This window comes from Cebidichthys violaceus, unplaced genomic scaffold, assembly GCF_023349555.1.
Source record: "Cebidichthys violaceus isolate CVI_PGR_0920_01 unplaced genomic scaffold, fCebVio1.0.p SCAF_185, whole genome shotgun sequence".
Lineage (NCBI taxonomy): Eukaryota > Metazoa > Chordata > Actinopteri > Perciformes > Stichaeidae > Cebidichthys > Cebidichthys violaceus.
Genome location: NW_027176356.1, coordinates 130,000 through 149,803, shown reverse-complemented (window position 1 = coordinate 149,803; position 19,804 = coordinate 130,000). Strand labels below are relative to the sequence as shown.

Genomic DNA, 19,804 nt, shown 5'->3' with positions numbered 1-19,804 from the left:
GCAGGAGGTCTGAAAGGTCTGAAGGGGTTCAGGGTTGTGAAGGGCTTCGTATGTGATGAGGAGGACCTTGACCTGGATTCCTTGCTGTATGGGGAGCCAATGGAGGTTCCTGAAGGACTGGGGTGATGTGGTCTCTGGTGGACTCGGGGAGCTCAGCTGAGTTCTGTATTGTAGTTTGTTGACGGTCATGAAACATGAAATCTAAGACGAAGGGGGACCTTTAGGACCTTTAGGACCTTTAGGTGGAGGTCCAGCGTTCTTATCTATACCTGCAAAATAAATAATCTTTTGAAAAGACTGTATTCATGTAACGAGCGGAAAGTGACTCGTGTTGCTGAAAAACTATTATTTATACTTCCTTGTTTGTGATTAAATAGATGACATATAAATGAATTTGTCTAAAGTTGGGATGTATAAAGTTTTAGCAATGTTCCCAATGTTTGGGAATTACCATTTACTTCAGCTTGATGAATTTGATTCTTCAAGGATTCAAGCTAACACGTGTGTGTGAGTGTGTGTGTGTGTGTGTGTGTGTGTGTGTGTGTGTGTGTGTGTGATATACTGATAGTCATTTCGTGGGAGAAGTTCTCCTTTAACCAGCTGCAGGGCCACAAACACGTTGTGAACGGAGACTTTTTATTCGGACCCGGTTCAGCTGTAAAGGATGTCATCAAGGACGGTCTCAGCAATCAGGGACAGATTGGTTTGCGGCGCGTGAGCGAGGGAGAGCGATGCATTCAGCAGAGGTGAACACCACATCAAGGCTTCTCCTCCTCCTCCTCCTCATCATCATCCATCTCCTCCGTGTCAGCAGCAGCGTTTTCCTGCTTCACAAACTGACCTCCTCCTGATGAAGTAAACATTAGCTAACGTCCCGTAATACGTCTGTGTAATACAAGTGTGTGTTTATCGTCGGATGCAATCACTTTCTCCAGCTTTCAATTGTGCTTCATCGCCTCGGTTACAAGTCTGCAGACTGAGGAAAACAAAGGTGTGATTAAGGGCAGAAGATGAACCTCGAGGAAGATCAAAAACATGTTGATGATGCGTCTCTGATGATTGCATCGCTGTCGTTTAAGAAAACCTCCGAACGCACTCTTTCACTTTTGCACACTCTATATCCAAACGGTGCAATAACTGGCAACTTTTTGGAGGCGTTTTTCTAACTCGCGCCGCGTTTTTTAACCGTTCAACTGTCGGAACTTTGCACGCTGGTCACGTGATGAGGAACGACCAATCACAGCTGGCTAATTAAATACCATTATACGGTCAAAATATGGAGGAGAAGTTTATCATTTCAGTGCAGGGTTACCAGGAGCTTTTTTACCGGACCAGAGACCTCTCTGCTTTCTAAAGTACTGGTTTTTGTCAATAGAGTCCGGTGGCTTTGAAAAGAAGAAGCGGCTGACTGACAGCAAAGTAAAGACGTGATCAATGTTCTAAACATAGCCAACGTTGTTTTATTCAGGCGTCTGAAATACATTTTTCTGTCCACTGAAAAAAAATTCTTAACAATTGAACATAAACATGGCGCGTGATAACATTTGATTTCTTGGGACTGACACCTCAAAAATGACAATAATAAAGTCGAAAAGAAAACCTGAAATTATTTATTTTTCCCAATAAATTAAGTTTATTTGTCAACAGTTGGTTTTACATTGTAGTTAGCAGGAACCATGCAGTCAAGCTCTTTATGGCCAATACTAATAATGAACATATTCCACATCACAGTTCACTGACAGAGTTAAATAAACACAAACACTAAGCATTCCTCCGTCTGCATTTTACACCGAGGCGTCACACCTTTACATATGTACACAAGCTCAACTTCAACTTTGCGTGAAACCAATTTAGTTTCTCATTTTTGATCTTTGTTGCGTGTTTTTTGTATTTTTTTTATTATCACCTAACTGGGAAAGCGGTGCTTTTAATTAACCAAAAAAAAAAGAAAAGGGTAGAAGTCGTAACAGTAGAGCAAGGCACACAATTATAGTTGAAAGATTTCAAACCCTATTTTGTCCCACGCACACCTGTCTGAACACCGATCCCCCAGAACCCCCAGCGTCGCTGCTAATCAGTTTTCTATGAAATAAAAAAGACTACATGGTACAGTAGTGGTGTACATACACACAGCAGTATCAATAACAACACACGTCCCCACCAACAGTCATCCAACGCCTACACAACAACACCGCTTCAGCTTTTTCAGCCAACTTTGGTCGTGTTGCATAGATTAAATCTCGTCTCGTTTGGATTCTTTTTCATTTGCGGTTCAACCGTCAGTTCGTAGACGATGCTGCTGCAGCCGGGAGGGGAAAGGTTCGGTTCAGAACGTACTCAGGAGGAGCTACATCACGTTGTGAGTGTGATCTGCAACGACTCAGAGCGCAGTGACTTCATCCACCGCCACAGCAGCCGGTAGATCCTCCAACTCGTCACCGATTCTTCCGAACTGATCAGTTTTTAGAGCTACGAACGATGGTCGGTCACCAAAAGGTATCCGAGCATCCGTGAAAGGACGAAGTGGACAAATATCTGAACTTCTCCTTCTCTCAATGAGATGTCTGCAGAGGCATCATCACTACTTCATGCCTCTGGAGGAAACTAAGGATGCGTTCAGGTTTATCAACATGGAAGTCCAGTTTCAGTTTTAACAGTGACCAAGAGTGCTTGACCTTCCCTTTCCTCAGAAGAGGATTCACCGAGCTTCACCACTCCGTCCTCTCTCTAACAATGTAATCATTGTTCGCTATGAAAGTTGGGACACTTCGAGTCGGACACCAATATCTGTGTGAATTTGACTGGCCGTGAAATGATCGGAGAGATCTTTCGTCACGTATGGGCCGAGAGGAAACAACGGTTGTGTCTCAGCCGGCTGGTATTGAAAAAGTCTTAACTCTTCCTTTGTCTTTTACTTCCCACAATGCATTTGTGCGTCTGATCAGCAGACCAAAACTTCCTCTACCTGTGTGCTAATATTCTTTACACTTCAAAAAGTTAAAACCAAAAGGTCTCTTGTCAGTGCCTTTAGGAACGACCCGTAACGTGTCTTCTGATCCAATGAACTCCTCAGCTTTCCGCTCTCCAACATCTACTTCCTGCTTCCACCTTTGTTCCCGACAGACAACACCTACACACACACACAGCTAAACAAACCACTCTCCCGTTGTTCTGGTGAAGACAGTCTTTCTGGGGTCTAGACTCTGGAAATGAATGAGTCACGCTCGACTAAATCAACGTCTTCCAGCGTGTTTGAACGACTTTCCTCCCTTTGAGTCCTCAGGATTGATTTCAGTCGTGATAATACAGTTTAAGTTCTAAAGTTTTAGCTTCTTTAAACACAGTAAAATACAACTTATTGGCCCCTTTGTGTATTTTAAAGTTCAACAAGTGTGTCTTAATATGTGTAGCTTTTACTACAGAGCTTCTACCGCAGCTACAGCTGTGACTGAATACCGGCATCGTCCACCGACACGGACCGAGTGATAGTTGTTAGGAAGTAACTGGCTACTTGTGCTGCAGCAGTGGGTTTTAACAGTGATTATATAAGACAACTGAGATACAGTTAGAAGTCGTGCAAACTGGCTGAAGACGTGTTTGTGTCTCTGCAGGGACAGAGGAAGACGTCCGTGAGGGAAGGACTGTCTGGTTGCTCAAAGACAGATCTACGCTGCGTCTCAATATGCCTTCTACAACTTCAAGTGCATCAATGCGATCACACCAGGCGGTTACCTCTGGTCCTGAAGAGAGAAGCCAAAGCTTCATGAGTTAAAGCTGCATTCTCTCTAGTGTCCACTAGGGAGCGACTCCTCTGGTTGTATAGAAGTCTATGAGAAAATGACTCTTTGTCTGTTTGACGCCGGTTATTTGATATTGTTTTGTCTGTTGATAGGAGCCGGCAATCGAAGGAAATACGTCGATGCAACAGTTTTAACTTGTCGACTAACGGCAACCTTCACAGCTGAGTCGATCCCATCACCACTCAGGGTTGTAGCTCGGTAGCTAGCTGTGAAGATGACGTCTTCACCAGCCTCCAGTGAGGAACTTAAAAGAGGAAGATGGAGGGTCCGTCTGTGAGTCAACTGTACACTATCCAGCTGATCTCACCTCACATCCGCAGCTTCCTCACGCTCACACTGCTGCTGTTTTCAGACCAGTTTGTCTTTTCATCGGCACAGTTCAGAAGTTGTCATCGTCAAAAGACGCACCAGAACAACAAAGACACAATGAATAAAAGAAGATTAGGCTGAGTATAATTTAGTTTTTGTAACTTTCTGATTCTTCTTAGTGATGCCCCTTTAAAGAGTTGACTGCACTAAATTACTTGTAAAGGTCATTTTGATGATGACATTTAAATATTTGCCGGATGTTCTGATCCTACATTGTTTTCTTTTAGATCTTCTTCTTTTTTTTCTCAAACTCAAACATAAGCTCAGCCTTAAAAATCGTCTTCACAATCAGTCGGAAACTCAAGTTCAACCCTGAAATCAGACCCTTTAGAACACCGGTTGTTCTGTAAAACCCTGAAACTTCTCATCGATCCGTTCGGTTACAGCAGTGAGATTTGGGAGATCAGAGGGGGGGGGGGGGGGGTGGCAGGAGAGACGAGGAGGAAGGAGATCAGCTCAGCGGGGGAGGGAGGTGGTGGAGGGAGCTCCCTTACAGCTGGATCCTGGAGGTTCCTGCTCCCGGTACAGGTAGTCTCTGGAGGGATGGAGAGAGAGAAGAAGAAGAGGAAACATTACAGTATGAATCCATATGTTTCTTACTTTGACTGTTCATGCTGGTTGTAACTGATGTAAACTAGTTTGGACTGTACCGGTTTCATTGCTCTGGTCCGGTCTGGTTCGGTTTGTGTGTCTAGTTTGGTTTCGTCTGGTTTTCTTTTATATTGTAGAGCAGGTTGTTGTGGTCTAGATTTGTTGGGTATCTGGTTCCTCTGGACTTATATAGCCTGGTTCAGTTTGGATTAGTCTGGCCTGGTCATTTTGGTTTTTGCGTTGCCAAGTTTTCTCTGGTTTGTTTTTGGTCTCTCTCTTCTCTCTATCTCTCTCTCTCTCTCTCTCTCTCTCTCTCTCTCTCTCTCTCTGTCTCTCTCTGTCTCTCTCCCCCTCTCTCTCTCTCTCCCCCTCCCCCTCCCCCCCTCTCTCTCTCTGTCTCTCTCACTCTCTCTATCCCCCCCTCTCTCTCTCTCTCTCTCTCTCTCTCCCTCTTCTGTGTTTTGCTGCAGACCTTCTGCTGTCTGGGTCACAGAGCACATCATGAGCCGCATTCATGATTGCTTTAATTGCACCTGTGTCTGTGTACAGTGTGTGTGTGTGTGTGTGTGTGTGTGTGTGTGTGTGTGTGTGTGTGTGAACAGGTGGGCTAGACTGGGGCACGCCATGGGGGTCAGGACCAGCTGTACGCATCACCAATATGATGTGTGTGTCCTTTGTCGTGGGTTTTACATGCGGTGTGTGTGTATGTGTGTGTGTGTGTAGAGCTTGATTTTGCACTTTCATGTGTGTATTTCTTTACTTGCAAATGTGTATGCATGTTTGTCCTCTGCTGTGTGTGTGTGTGTGTGTGTGTGTGTGTGTGTGTGTGTGTGTGTGTGTGTGTGTGTGTGTCTAACCTGCAGCTGTTGGGCTGTCAGCTTCTACCTGGACTCCCATGCCCTGCCCTCAGGTGTGTGTGTGTGTGAGTGTGTGTGTGTGTGTGTGTGTGTGTGTGTGTGTGTGTGTGTGTATGTGTGTGTGTGTGTGTGTGTGTGTAGGGGCAGTAGGTTTTGCTGAGCCCTGGAGGAGCCCACAGGGCGGCCACATCACACACACACACACACACACACACACACACACACACACACACACACACACACACACACACACACACACACACACACAGATTGTGTCAGTGACGGCCTTTGTTCGCGTCGAGCTGCTTCCTGGTTTGATTCGAGGTTTAAAAATAGAAACGATGATGAAAACTAAACAAATTCACTGATTGTGTGCAGCTTTGGATCACACACACACACACACACACACACACACACACACACACACACACATTCCAGTAGCTTCATTTCAAACATTCATGAAGGACAGGCAGCTAACACGTTAGCTTGATACGTTAGCGAGTCTCTCTCACACTTTTGCACATTTTTCACAATAAGAGTTTGTTTTGATCTCATGTTGCAAAAGCAACGCTTCTGTGTCAAAGTGGCTCCTGAGTCGTGACTTTCTGTGATTGGTTTATTATTAGTACGTCATCTCAATGAGTGTGTGTGTGTGTGTGTGTGTGTGTGTGTGTGTGTGTGTGTGTGTTAACCTACTCGGACGGTCTTGGTCCTGGAGGTGGGCGGTCTCACTGAGGATTGTGCATTTTTGGTGGCTGACTGAGAGGAAATAAAGAAAAGACAGAAATTAAAAGAAAGGAAACAAGAGACAGAGAGAGAGAGAGAGAGAGAGACAGAGAGAGTAAAGGAGGGAGGCAAACAACAGAAGAATAAATCAAATCGTCTTTATGTGCTGACTCGTTGTTCGTTGTTTCGATGAAAAGCTGCAAATTAAAAACAACGAGCATCAGGCCGACTCCGCCCCGCGCTCTTAATTGGTTCACGACTAATCGCTTTGTAAAGACTCGTGGAGCTACACACACACACACACACACACACACACACACACACACACACACACACAGAAACATGTGTCGTCACGGTTACATGCACACGGCACACGTGTCGTCTTTGTTTTTGTTTTTGTCTTTTGTTTGATGATGTTTTAATGGATTCATGAGTTAATGAGGAGAGAAACGCTGCTGCAGGTTTGGTGACGTTAAGAGTAGAAAACCTCTTCATCTTAATAAATAATTCATTCATTCATTAATGACACAAACTTTTTGATCTTAAAATCTTAAAAAAGGTGGAGAAACAAACTAAAAACACAAAATCCCCAATTTTTTTTAAAAAAGAGCCTTAAATACAAAAATAAAATTAAAAAAAATATAAAGATAAAATGTTTCAAATGAATTATTCTCAAAAACGTTAAAAGTCAGATTTGCTGAAGTAGCGCACGTTAACGTGCACCGTGTGAAAAACACAACGGCGTTGCTCTTTAACAGTGAAAAGTTGATCAACAGAGGAGGCAGCGAGGTTGCAGAGACGGTGAGAAAAGGAAGAAAGAAGTCAAAGTGATTTGCATAAGGAAATAGAAAAGTTAAAAAAGAGCACAAACACGCTAAATCAGCGGCGGAGTGAAGTGAAGGATCACTGCGGGACGAGGAGAAGCTCTCAGCTGATGAATCCTAATGAAATCTGACTGATAGTAATTATGCTGATGTTGTTCTGTGGACCTTAACCTTTTAAATACAAAAGTCTGCAAATCCCCCCTTCCATTATTACCTGGAGGAGGAGGCAGGGGAGGAGGAGGGAGGAGGAGGAGGAGGGAGCAGGGAGAGGGGGAGGAAACAAAAAAAGAGGAGTAAGAACAGAAGAAGAAAGTGGAGAAATAAAGAGAGAGGAACGATACCTGGAGGAGGAGAACAAATGAAGAGAGACAGGAAAGAGATGGGGAGGAAGAGGAGAAGAGAGGAGGTGAATGAAAAAAGGGGACGAGGAAGAGACAATGAGAAAAGAAGGAAGAAGAAGGAATAGAGGGGTGAGAGGAAGACGATGAAGAGAAGAGGGAGACAGAAGGAGACGGAGAAAGGGATGAGGCAGAGGAGGAGGAGGGGAGGGAGGAAAAACATAAGAAGAGGCGTGAGAACATAGAAGAGTAAAAGTGGAAAGGTGAAAGGAAAGATACCTGCAGGAGGAGAGGAGATGAAGAGAGACAGGATGTGAAGTGGAGACGAGAGGGAGAGGGGATGAGGAGGAGGAAGAGGAGGAGGAGGAAGAGGAGAGGGGAGGTTACACGTCTCAGCGCCTCTCACAGTCCGGCCTCAGAAATGGAAATGAGAGCAGGGCACACGGGCCTCATTACATTCATACCCACTGAGGGGCTCGGCTCGGACTAATACCTGGAGTGGAGGGGTGAAGTGCAGTATCAAGGCCCTGTATAATGTCCTGAGATAGCAGATCAGGCTAATACCTGGAACACTAACCTGCTTCTGCGCCGCCGTCTTTGCTTCCCGCTGCGAGCCGCTCCGCCCTCGCCGAGCATCCGCCTCCCCTCGCCTCCCCCACTCCTCCCTATCTGCCTCTCTCATCGCAGAGCAGTTAATTTTGGGATTAATACGCGTGGCGGCGGCGGCGGCTGGCTCTTTTGAGGGATTTGTAGCGGAGCTGCAGACACTTATCTTGGTCATTACGGCGCCCATATTGGATTCGAGCGTTTTAGTATCTGCCAAACATTCGGCTGCGGAGGAGTCTATCGGGGCGACACGCGCCCGGGGATTAAGATAAGGAGGCCCCTCATTACGACTCCTCTCCTCCCGCGGCGCGCTGACACTCACAGCGGCCGCGACTTCTCCTCCAGCGACATCACAGAGGAGGTACGGGTCCTCACCTCGCCTCTCTTCCTCGGCGCCAGAGGACACGGTAGGAGGAGGAGGAGGAGGAGAGGAAGGGTTGTCAGCGTTTGGTTTGGAGCCGGGCCCCTGGAGGGAGGCGGAGGTGGTGGAGAGAGAGCTGTAACAAGGCTCCAGGAAAGGAGAGGAGGAGCTGTGCGTTTCCTCTGTGGGACTGGATGCTTGGAAGTACAGGTGCTCCTGGTCTCTGGGCAACGCAAATTCCTCCGAGGGAGACAGGTAGGTCAGACCATCACCTGGTTCGGAACACGGCAAGTAAGCTAGACTGCTATCCGGCTCATAGTCAGGGTCCAAGGAGGAGAAATACTCCACATCCTGCAGGAGGCGCCGTGGTGTCTTGGTGAGCACCATGCTATAGCAGAGAGGCGGGCCCAGGTAAACCTCCTCCGTACAGGCCGCAAACAGGGTCTCCTCGTCCCTGATGTCCGGGCTCGGGGGCGGGGACGGAGACGGGCCGGTCGGCCCCTCGGACTTCAAGTCCAGAGCGCGGAAGTCATCCCGGTTGGACGTCTGCAGCTCGGGGCTCGGGCTGCGGAGGCCCTGTGTCGGCGTGCCGTACGACGGGATGCTGTACGGCACCGGGGAGGAGCTCCTGTCCTCGGAGCACTGGCTGACCTCACCGCAGTCGCTGTCGTGGGAGGAGAGAGACAGGTAGGAGTAGAAGTCTCCCTTGCGCAGGTGGAGAGGCCGGTGGGAGTGTTGGAGGACCTGAGGGAGGAAGAAGGAGACATTTAGTTTGTTCCTTATCTGAATCGAGGGGGGTGAGGTTGTTGGTTAATGTGATATTTACACAACTTTTATTGTTTCCTTTTGTGTTTTTTATTTGATTTGCATATTAAAACGTCTACTGTCATTCATACTTTACACTTTTACAAGAGGAGCAAAGTTTTCTGCCCGATTTCTTTTTGATTGGCTTCCAGATGACTTCACTTGCGAAGAAACACTGAAGAAATTACATTCTAAGAGTTCTGATCTGTGATGCGATTTATTGAAGTACTCCAACTCAGTGAGCAAAGACAACTTTTGCCCTCAAAATGTATGGCGTACGTGAGGGCAAACGGGACAAAAGTACCCAATAACTATCAACTGAACTGTTATTTTAACTTCTGTTTGATTACGGTTCTGCATGTGTTTTATTTGATTCGTTGTGTACCTTGTCTCTGATCTGTGCTAGTGATGCAGGAACTTGGTCCGGCGTGGAGTCGGTCTGGTTCGGCTCTTCGGTCTGATTCTCTTTGCTCTTCAGTGCAAGCGAGGTCATGTCAATGATCTCCATGACAAAGTCGTGCACATTCTCCTTCTTGTCGTCGCCGCGTGGACGGAGGGAGGAGGGCGAGGGAAGGTGGCCGCAGCAGGAGGGGTGAGAATTGTGCCGTTTTTTGGGAGGCAAGGATGATTTTTTGTCCCTGACTTCCCTCCTCGTCTCCTCCGTCACAAAAGACGAGAACTTGAACTTCTCCTGGCTGGTGATGGCCTTCCGTCCCCCGGCTGCCGGCCTGCTGTTGTTGTTGTCGTTGCGCGAGGCATCGTGGGATCTGCAGTCCTCGACGGGCGAGAGGGACGGAGGTGAGGGGAGGGAGGAGCTGTGGCAGGGCAGCTCCCCTCTCAGCTGTCCCACCAAAGAGGACGCACGTGTGGACAGGAAGGGGAGGAGCTCGCAGGACGCCGACGGAGGAAGCTGCTTCGTCGAGTTTGACTCGATAGTTTTCACTATCGAGTCGCCGACGTCCTGAGCTGACTCTGCTGTTTTGGAGAACATGTAGGACTCCCTCAGCGACTCTCCTTTCTTTGTGAACACGCTTGACTCCTCTCGGAGGAGTTCGTCATCCTCGTCTTTCCCCCTCAAACAGCTCTGGTCCACGTTCCCGTTCTCCACGTCGTCCACAAACTGGCTGATGTAGCTTCTCGTTGCGTTCCTCCGGTTCTCCTCCTCTTCTTCCCGTTCCTTGTTGTCTATTTTGGTTTTGTTGTTGCCGCTATTGGTGTCGGTTTCTGTTAATTTTGGGCGGTTTTGAAAGCGGGGAGAGGAGGAGGTGAAGGCGGAGGACAGGTTGGTCCCACACTGCAGCTCGTCCCGGAGGACCGCCTCTGTTTTAGAGGAGGAGGAAGACGAGGTGCGAGGAGATCGGATCCAACTCTGCAGCTCCCTCTTCATGTACTCCAGCCCCAGGACGTAAGACCCCTCCATCTCCTCTTCGTCATCGTCCTCATCGTTACCGGAGGAGGCGCCGCTCAACCTCTCCCCGTCTTCGTCCTCTCCGTCCCGCACGCCGAGCTCCTCCTCAGTGAGCGTGAGTGTGGAGGAGGACAGGAGGTCGCTGTCGTCCTCGTCTTCATCCGTGCACGCCGACGTGCAGGAGACGTTCACCAGCAGGCTCAAACTCGCCGCATCTGCCTCATCCATGCCATGCCCTCCTCGGCTGTTTCCGTGGCAGCGTTTCCTGCAGGAGCTTGAGTTGGCGTTGGACGACGCAGCGGCGGGATCCAGGAGGAGGTGGCGTTGATTTTGGAGCATCGCGAAGTCTTCAGACCCCAGAGACGAGTCCTCGGTGCTACTCAGCTCTGTCAGCGACGCCGTTGCCGAACTCTCGTTGATCAGGGACGGCGGTCCTTTCCGCGAGGAGCCCGACATCCCGGAGAGGGGGGCGTGGCGACCACCGAGAGACGGCGAGGCAGGGATTCTGCTCTGCTGCAGGGAGCCACTCCGAAGCGTCATGTCAGAAACACTGCGGGTCATTTTTGCCGCCAGAGGACTCTGGATGTTCTCCAGGCGTTTCAGGAGGTCGAGAGTTCTCCGACTGAGCTCCCCAGAGGTCGGTTCTCCTAGTGCGCTTTCATTGTTCCTTCTTGGATCACCTCCGTCCAGGTCTCTGCTCAGCCCCAGGTCCAGCTCCCCAAGGCTGGCCAGGCTGCCTCCAGTCTCTTCGGCGCTACGACACGGGACCAGGCAGCTCTCCAGAGAGGCGCTACGATGCAGCTGGTCTTTGGAGGGGAATAACTCTACGCCCAGAGCCAGGAGGGACTCCAAGGAGGAGCCCTGAGAGAATCCGGGGCTGGACGCCCGGTGGCCAAGAACAGGAGGAGTCGCCAAACCACTAAACGGGTCTACTTTGACCTCCGTGTAGTCACTGCGGGACCTAAAGGGCTTAGAGGAGTCTAGGCCGAATCCTCCCACCTCAAAGTCAGAGTCGGAGTCGGCGGGAGTCAGGATTCCTCGCCCGTTAATAAGGATCTCAACCGCCTCACCTCCTCCCCTCCTGTGCCTCCTCCTTTTCTCCTCCTCTCTGTTTCTTCTGCTTTCCTCCCTTCTCTTTCCTTTGTCCTTTATACTCTCCTCTTTCTTGGTTCTTTGGCTGGACTTTGTGACGTTGCCTTTGTGTGGAGCCACATGAGTCCCTTCAACTGTTTCTAACTTCCTCTGATTCTTTTCCTCCTCTTCGTCCTCTTCCCCCTGATCCTCTTCCTCTCCCTGGACTTCAGAGTTTGTAGTCGTCGTCTCCGTGTCCCCCGTGTCACTAACAATCCCGCTCTCGCTCTCTGACCGCCTGCTGCTCGCCGAATGGCCGCTTCCTCTGCCGCTCTCACTCTCCCCGTCCCGGTGTCCAACGATTCTGCTGTATTCTGTGTTTGACATCAAACCTCCCAGGAGGTCCGGGAGGGATTCAATGGAGGAGAACGAGGAGTCCTTACTCAGGCTCTTTAGCAGGAGCTGCTGTTTCCGCGTTCCCAATTTGGATTTGTGCAGCGAGGAGGAAGCGTGAGGAAACTGAGGCTGCCTGTATAACTCCACAGTATGGAGGCTGTACACCTGGTAGACGTTATTGTTGCTCGGAGGAAGAGTTTGGGAGATCACATTGGGCCAAATCTCTGAGGAGGATCCGGCCCTCATATGGCACGACATCTCAGGACCGGCTGGGTCACCAGTACGAATCCCATCGGGTCGATTCCCGATGCCGTCCGAAGGCAGATTTGGCTCTGAGTGGAGGTTGTGCATGAGGTCGGGCTCTGGTGCTTCTTGTGGCTCGAGCTCGGTGATTGTCATATCGGTTTCGTCCCATTCCCAGGAGTCGTCTGGCGCCGCCGCCACCGGACCGGCCGGGACCGGGCTGATCTGGTGGAGGTCGACTAGACCCGGTTCCAGAACGCTCCCAGGAACCTGCAGACAAAAGGGAAGAAAGAGATTGTTGAGAAAGGATAGAAAAGAATCCTGCTGACTCAAGGACACTTTGATATGCGAGCCGTGCCCGGGATCGAACCACCGACCTCAACCCGGCTGCATGTCGAACCTCTTTTCTTTCTTATGGTGTCAAAACATCTTAAAAAGGCAACAATCAAGGGCACTGTGAATAAACAGGGTTACTACTGCAGCAAAGAACGAGCATCACGAGTCATGACTGATTAAAAATACAGTACATTTAACTTTATATTACAAACACTGTTGTACTGTATGTGAGCTTGATGTACTTAAAGGCATCTATCTCCAAATGATCAGCTTTTAAGGAAATAAGAAGAGAGAATGTCTTTCCTTTCGTTCTCTTTTTCTAGGAATGAGATGAGAGGATTAATCCTAGTTTACCCCTCTGCGTCCAGGTAAATAAGAGAACAGAGATTCAACGACAATGCGGTGAAACAACTTCTTGTAAATCTCAATATACAGTAATACACAGTCTCAATGCCACTAAGTCCTGCACAAACTCTGCGTCTCCAAAGCATCAGGAGCATCTGGACCAACAGTTTACGGAGGAATAACCCCCCGGCTTGTTGCTTGAGTCTGTGTTGTTGAATTACCACCGCTGGTAAATATGTCCGCTCTGCCGTCTTCGACAGCGCTGCCTCTTCGCCTGGGCGACTAAACATCGCTTTACGCTTATTCCCCGATGTGTTTTCGAAGCCACTGTGGCCACCAGACACCAAGGAGTCGCCTCCCTCCTCCGTCTGGGGTCGCAAAAGAAATGTCGGCAATTCGGCTGTAAGCTGTTATGAAATTATCAAAATGAGATGAATTACAGATATAAATTATAAACAAGGTTTTCGTGGGTCATCAAATACTCGATTTGATTGGATTAGGCTGATTGATAGCCTCTCTCCCCTCAGCGCTGAATTTGTTTTTGAATGCGTCTGCAGTGGCAAAAACCCAGTTCAGTCATTACCCCCATCTCCCTTATCAGCACAAGGGGAATAAACACAAATCTAATAGAAATTCATTACACAGACACATATCTGCACACACACACACACACACACACACACACACACACACACACACACACACACACACACACACAGAGCCAACTAGTTTATTAGATTAATAGGCTATGAATGGCTAATACGAATTACCCCCCTCTCTTGTTAACGAGACGCGGAGCAATTTGTATAATTATGTCTGTGGAAGGGAAGAATTCCTGTCTAAGCATATTTTTAGACAGCCGAGCTTTCTGAAGGCTTTTGATTACGTATTTACTTTGGAGCTTTTTCAGCGTCGTGCTCTTTCTCTCTCAGAAGTCGTTTTTGAATAATTCATCGCTTTGTTCCAGAGCGGAATAATTTGTGTTGAGATTTATGAGCAATTGCTTTTTTTTGGGGGTGGGCTGATTTTTTTTTTTTTTTTTTTTGTTACTCTTTAAATGATCACAGAACGTGTCGGGGTGTCAGCGTTGTTTTATAAACGGAGGCCCGAGACGAGGCGGCGCTCGAGGACGGAGGATTCTTCTACACGTCTTTTTTAAAGAGTTCGGTGCCAAAAACAAGACACACGACCCATCCTCCCCCCGGTGTTTGATACGCACAAAATAAAACATCTCTTTCACTTTAAATGATAATAGAGAGCCGCTCTCCTTTTAAAAGACACAGTTGGATTTTAAATTACATTACAGCTTCCATCTGAACAGTTTCCGAGCGATCACTGTCAGTGACGTGAAACGAGACATCATTAGACAGATCGCTCCAGCAGTATCAGGAAGATTGAACTGGCTTCCAGGGAATTTTTTTTTTTTTTTTTTAACGTATCGATTGAGGACTCAATAACTGCCTAAATGACTTGTTAGGATGGAGTTTTCATCAGAGTGCTGAGCACCAACACACATAATGTCAAAGAACTGAAGTTGTGGGGGAAGTCTATTAAATGGACTCCCAGTGTTGTAGCTTATTAACTGGATATACAATAATGAATAGAATCTGAATACCTCCATATATATATATATATATATATATATATATATATATATATATATATATACATAATATACCTAACGTTCGGTTTTAACTTAACGTCGTCCCAAACTAAAAGACGACACTGTGTTGTTTTGTGTTTCTTGCTCGTACAGATCTAGACCTGACCTGTCTAAAGTTCAAATTCATGATGACTCTCTTCTTAGAGTCTTGTCATCATGTCAGTCTGCCTCACAAATAGCTGCTCTGCATGACAAATACAATCCAGAGTGTGGTGTTTCGGCGTGTGTGTGTGTGTGTGTGTGTGTTGGTGTTTTGAGTGCAGGGCGATGGGACCTGTGCAGTGTGGGTTTTTTTGAAAACAGGAAACTTTTTTTTCCCATTAGCTCTGGTTTGACTGCTCCCATTTGTTAGCATAGCATCTGCTGGAAGGCCCAAGGAGAGCGGAGCCATCTAGCAGTGTCTGGGTGATTATTCATGTGCCCGTGCTCCTCCAGGAGCTGCTGCTGCTGCTGCTGCCGCCGCCGCCGCTGCTCGGGTCTCTGCCGGCTCTACGCTGCACCGCTTGTCAGAGTGCTGAGGGAGCCCGGCGTCACCGCTCCGATTCCAAATGAATAGAAGCGCACAGATAAATCACCCCTCCATGCAGAGTGGAGGAGCAGACAGGCTGCTTTGAATGTAATTGCAAAAACGGTGAATGAAAAACCCTCCCATATGTTGCTCATAAACTCCGGCTCGAAATATATATTTCATAATCGCGTGGAAAGTGTTCTAAAATATAATTTCCATATATTACGTTTGACTTAACAGGTATTCTGGGCGTAACTACATCCCCCGCAACACCCCAGATTTAATTTGGACTCATTTACATCGAATCAAAGACAAAACAGTATCCTTCATCTGCTTCATGGAGAGTTTACGCATGTGGGACAAGAAGGGGAGGAAACGTTCAAAATAAACCGAGAGACCATGATGGAGGTCAACCTGGAGGATCTCGTGTGATAGTCTGGTCTGATACTGATCCGTTCATTGAACACTTCACATCATAAGACTCTCATGTCTTACTGATCTTCTCATCACACTCTTTGCAACAACAGAAGATGTTTTTTTGCAGTGGATGTGGAGTTTTCTTCAGTTAAAATAAAGAAATGACAAGCTAGAGTTCAATCTGTCCAACTAGTGCTAAATGTGAATATCAGAGCACATCGATGGCCTCCACACGGCTCTCAACATGGCGACGACTGAGCCAGTGGCTAGCAGCTAACGGCGCTAACAGCTAATGGCGCTAACAGTTAACGGCGCTAGCTGCTAACGGCGCTAACAGCTAACTGTGCTAGAAGCTAACGGCGCTAACAGGGCTGAGAGTGCAAACTACAGCAAACGACGATGCTGTCACACGCGAGGCTCACAGAGGAAGACTGACTTCATTCTCTGCTCATGTAGACGTTACTATATACTATATTCATCTATATTATTATATTGATATCCACTGTTTACATTCCTGCTGATTCAAATTCAAAAGATGCACGATAGGAATGCTCTACTGTTTTTATTTTGTCGTGTTTTTCTTGCGTGGCTACAACCGCATTTCCTTTAGCATCCCTGTGTTGCTTCATGACAATAAATGATCCTTGAGTCCTTGAGTCCTTGAGTCCTATGTCTTTACATAAACAGTACTTGTTTGATGATGTATTAATACTCTGAGTATCGTTGAGAGAAACTTTAAAGAGTCAAAGATATAAAACAGGAATATTTGAGAAGCTGGAACCAGAGAATGTTTCAGGTTTTCATTAAATGATTAAAACTATTTTTCTGAAGAAACTAAAAGACAGACAAGTAACGCAGCAGATGAACACCAGTCGTCATCACACACACACACACACACACGCACGCACGTACGCACACACACACACACACACACACACACACACACACACACACACACAGAGACACAAACACACACACACACACACACACACACACACACACACACAGACAGTCTCACAGAAACAATTACACATATCAGCATGTTGAAATGTGCACAGCAGCAGCCATTTGTAGGAAAGCAAGCAGACTCATTTACACAAACACTCTCTCAAACACACACACACACACACACTCACACAGCAACAGGAGAGGACAATCGTTTTATCACTGAGCAGAAGTGTTCATTTATAAACTAAACCAGCCAGATATATGCCTCTCTCTCTCTCTCTCTCTCTCTCTCTCTCTCTCTCTCTCTCTCTCTCTCTCTCTCTCTCTCTCTCTCTCTCTTTCTTTTTATTCCTCTCCCATCTCCAGCAGAAGTGAAATTACTCTCCAGTCAGGCAGCGAGGTCAGAGTGTCTGGCCTCTGTTATTTGTCTTCTCCTCCTCTACAATGTGTGTGTGTGTGTGTGTGTGTGTGTGTGTGTGTATATATATATATATCTATATATATATATATATAGAGAGAGAGAGAGAGAGAGCGAGAGAGAGTCTCAGCAGAATTAGAGTGATTCTCACTAAATTCCAACATTCATAAACGAGCCACAACTCATCCAGCTCAAAGGCTCTTTGATGCTTTTTTGACTCAATTTAATTCAACGCAACTTTATTCATCTCTGCTAAAGTAACAGCATCAAAGCAGCAGCTAACGACTACCACAGACACTAAGAAACAACAACACCAACACATCGTTGCTTCTGCTTGTTCTGCTAAGTGTTACACCAACCTTCAAAAAACGCCCCAAAAAAACCCGCTAAATGACAAAAAGTGGCGTCAAAACACCGTCGCAGGAGCTCCACCTGTTAATAAATTCTACGTCACAATTAAGGGGAAAGACAACTCATGATCTGGACTTGAACCTCAAACCACAGCCTGAGGTTGTGAGATGTCGTCTGGCTTTGAATCAGAATATGTTCCACTAGTCTCTACCCTCCCTCCTCCCTCCTGAGCTCTTAACACATCGCTATCCGTCAATTAATCGCTGGCAATCAATAAACCGTGCTAGTGTGTGTGTGTGTGTGTGTGTGTGTGTGTGTGTGTGTGTGTGTGTGTGAGCTCTCAAATGCACACGACACGTGTCCCTTCATGCATTTATGTAACAGTATATATACGTATTTACGTCACCGTGTGTTTGTGCACCTGCTTTCAGCTTTTTGTTCTTACATAAGTGTGTCTGTCTGTGTGTGTGTGTGTGTGTGTGTGTGTGTGTGTGTGTGTCTCTGCAAAACAATTGACCTTCCATTCAAATGCACTCCTCCTGACTCTACAGAACCATATTCATCACTATTAGAAATCCATAACAGCTCCATTCTGCTGCAGCTCACATAGCTGGATAAAGCACTCAGCTCTCTCTCTCTCTCTCTCTCTCTCTCTCTCTCTCTCTCTCTCTCTCTCTCTCTCTCTCTCTCTCTCTCTCTCTCGTCCGACCCAAGCGTCCCCCGTCATCTCTAGACCCGCTCAGCGTTCGGTCCTGTTCGTCGTCCAGCAGCGAGACGTGGAACCTGAAGCGGTTCGTTGGCTGAAGGCTTTTTATGTCATTTGTTTTTTCTAATGAGACAAACCGTTTGGCGAGGCGTCGTCATGGCGGCGGACACGCGTGGCGTTCTGATATGCAAACTGTCAAAAGTGTTAAAAAAAAAAGATCTCATTTTTGCAGAGCTTCTTTAGCAGAGAAGGAAACACACACATTGGTTCCGTGACGCTGATCGCACCGGAGGACTAACAGATTAGTTTCTATCGCCGTCTCGCTGATAATGAAGCCGTCGTACGAAGCTTCAGCCTCTGTAGACTTTTAAAAGTCTAAATAAAGACGGGCAGCGGCAGAGCGGCAGTCCATTGATCCATCTCATCAAGACAACCACAGGCCAGAGCGTCACCGTGTTGTTGAGGTACTCATGGTGACCACCACCAGGCTGCTACTGACACTTCTTTTATTAACGGGAATACTCAACATTTATCATCCCAGGTGATGAGCCCTTTTTGATCATTAATGCTATTTAAAGGGTGCGTTACACAGATAATAAGATGCGCCTACAAAGAGTTAAACAAGTTACAAAAAGTTAACTGGGAATAAAAGTCTTAGCTTTCTGGAAACCAAGTTTTAGTCAGTAGCCAAGCACAAAGTACGAATCTATACGAGTAATATACGAGTATGTTAGAAGTGGAGGTAGTCGTCGTGAGATCACCCGTTGGTTTGTGGCGTGTTGGCCATCTCCATCTTGACAGGAAGTGACCACATCTGGACTGAGGAGGAGTGACGTAGAGACGCCGTATACGGCGCTGGTAGAAACCTGTCAATCAGTGTGTAGCCCCGCCCCTAAAGCATCCCGTGCTTTATGGTGTGTGTGACTCTAAATGGAGCATAATGTACTAAATGAACATCATGCTGTATTGAAGAAGACTGTAAACTAGAGATTGAGACCATAAACTCATGTTTACAATGTTTACTGAGGGAATAAATCAAGAGAGAAGTAGAGTCATTTTAGACTAGACTTCTATACAACCAGAGGAGTCGCCCCCTGGTGGACACTAGAGAGGATGCAGCTTTAACACATGAAGCTTTTGACTTCACTCGGTAGAACCGGAGGTTTCCTCCTGGTACTAAAGCAAAGGTCTGACTGAGAAGAATTCAATTCTACATAAACATGGATGTCATCTGCATAGCAACGATAAGAGACGCAGCAAACCAATGGATGATGTGTCCTAAAGGGAGCAGGTAGAGGACAGAAGCAAGGACTGACCCTTGAGGAGCTCCACAGGTCAGAAGAGACTTTGTCAGCAATTGAAAACAGTTACAAACAGTTCAACTCGTGAGGTGATGAAAGCAGGAGCTCATAGAGACCATGAAGTAATGCTCCTCCTGCCTGTCGACTGCACCCTACATGTCACTGTAGAAACAGCTTCTTATCTAATCACAACCAAACTGTTCCCCAAAACTTTATTGACTTCACTCTGTCGCTCACTTTCCTCTTGGGAACAAATAGATCAAAGATCCGTTTCCTGTCGTATCAAAGTTCGTGCTTTGTCCTCGCACTTGAGGCTCATTTCACTAAACAGCACCACGCCGTCTCCACGACTGCAAACGGCTTCAATCGCAGCACCATCTGTCTTTCACGCCGCATCTTAGCATCAAATCAAGCGCT

The 19,804-nt window shown here is 47.1% G+C and overlaps 1 protein-coding gene across 1 annotated transcript in view; it reads right to left on the bottom strand.

Moving 5' to 3' along the window:
• Nucleotides 1–1,274: 1,274 nt before the first annotated feature.
• The window catches only part of LOC137874317 (A-kinase anchor protein 6-like), a 98,393-nt gene continuing 79,863 nt past the window's right edge, over nt 1,275–19,804 (bottom strand). Inside the window, exons 9-12 of the mRNA XM_068712952.1 lie at nt 9,662–12,664; nt 8,083–9,216; nt 6,314–6,376; nt 1,275–4,704 (exon numbers count right to left, since the gene is read on the bottom strand). Coding sequence (XP_068569053.1) covers nt 4,660–4,704; nt 6,314–6,376; nt 8,083–9,216; nt 9,662–12,664 — 4,245 coding nt within the window. The 3' untranslated portion in view covers nt 1,275–4,659. The remainder of the gene's footprint in view (nt 4,705–6,313; nt 6,377–8,082; nt 9,217–9,661; nt 12,665–19,804) is intronic.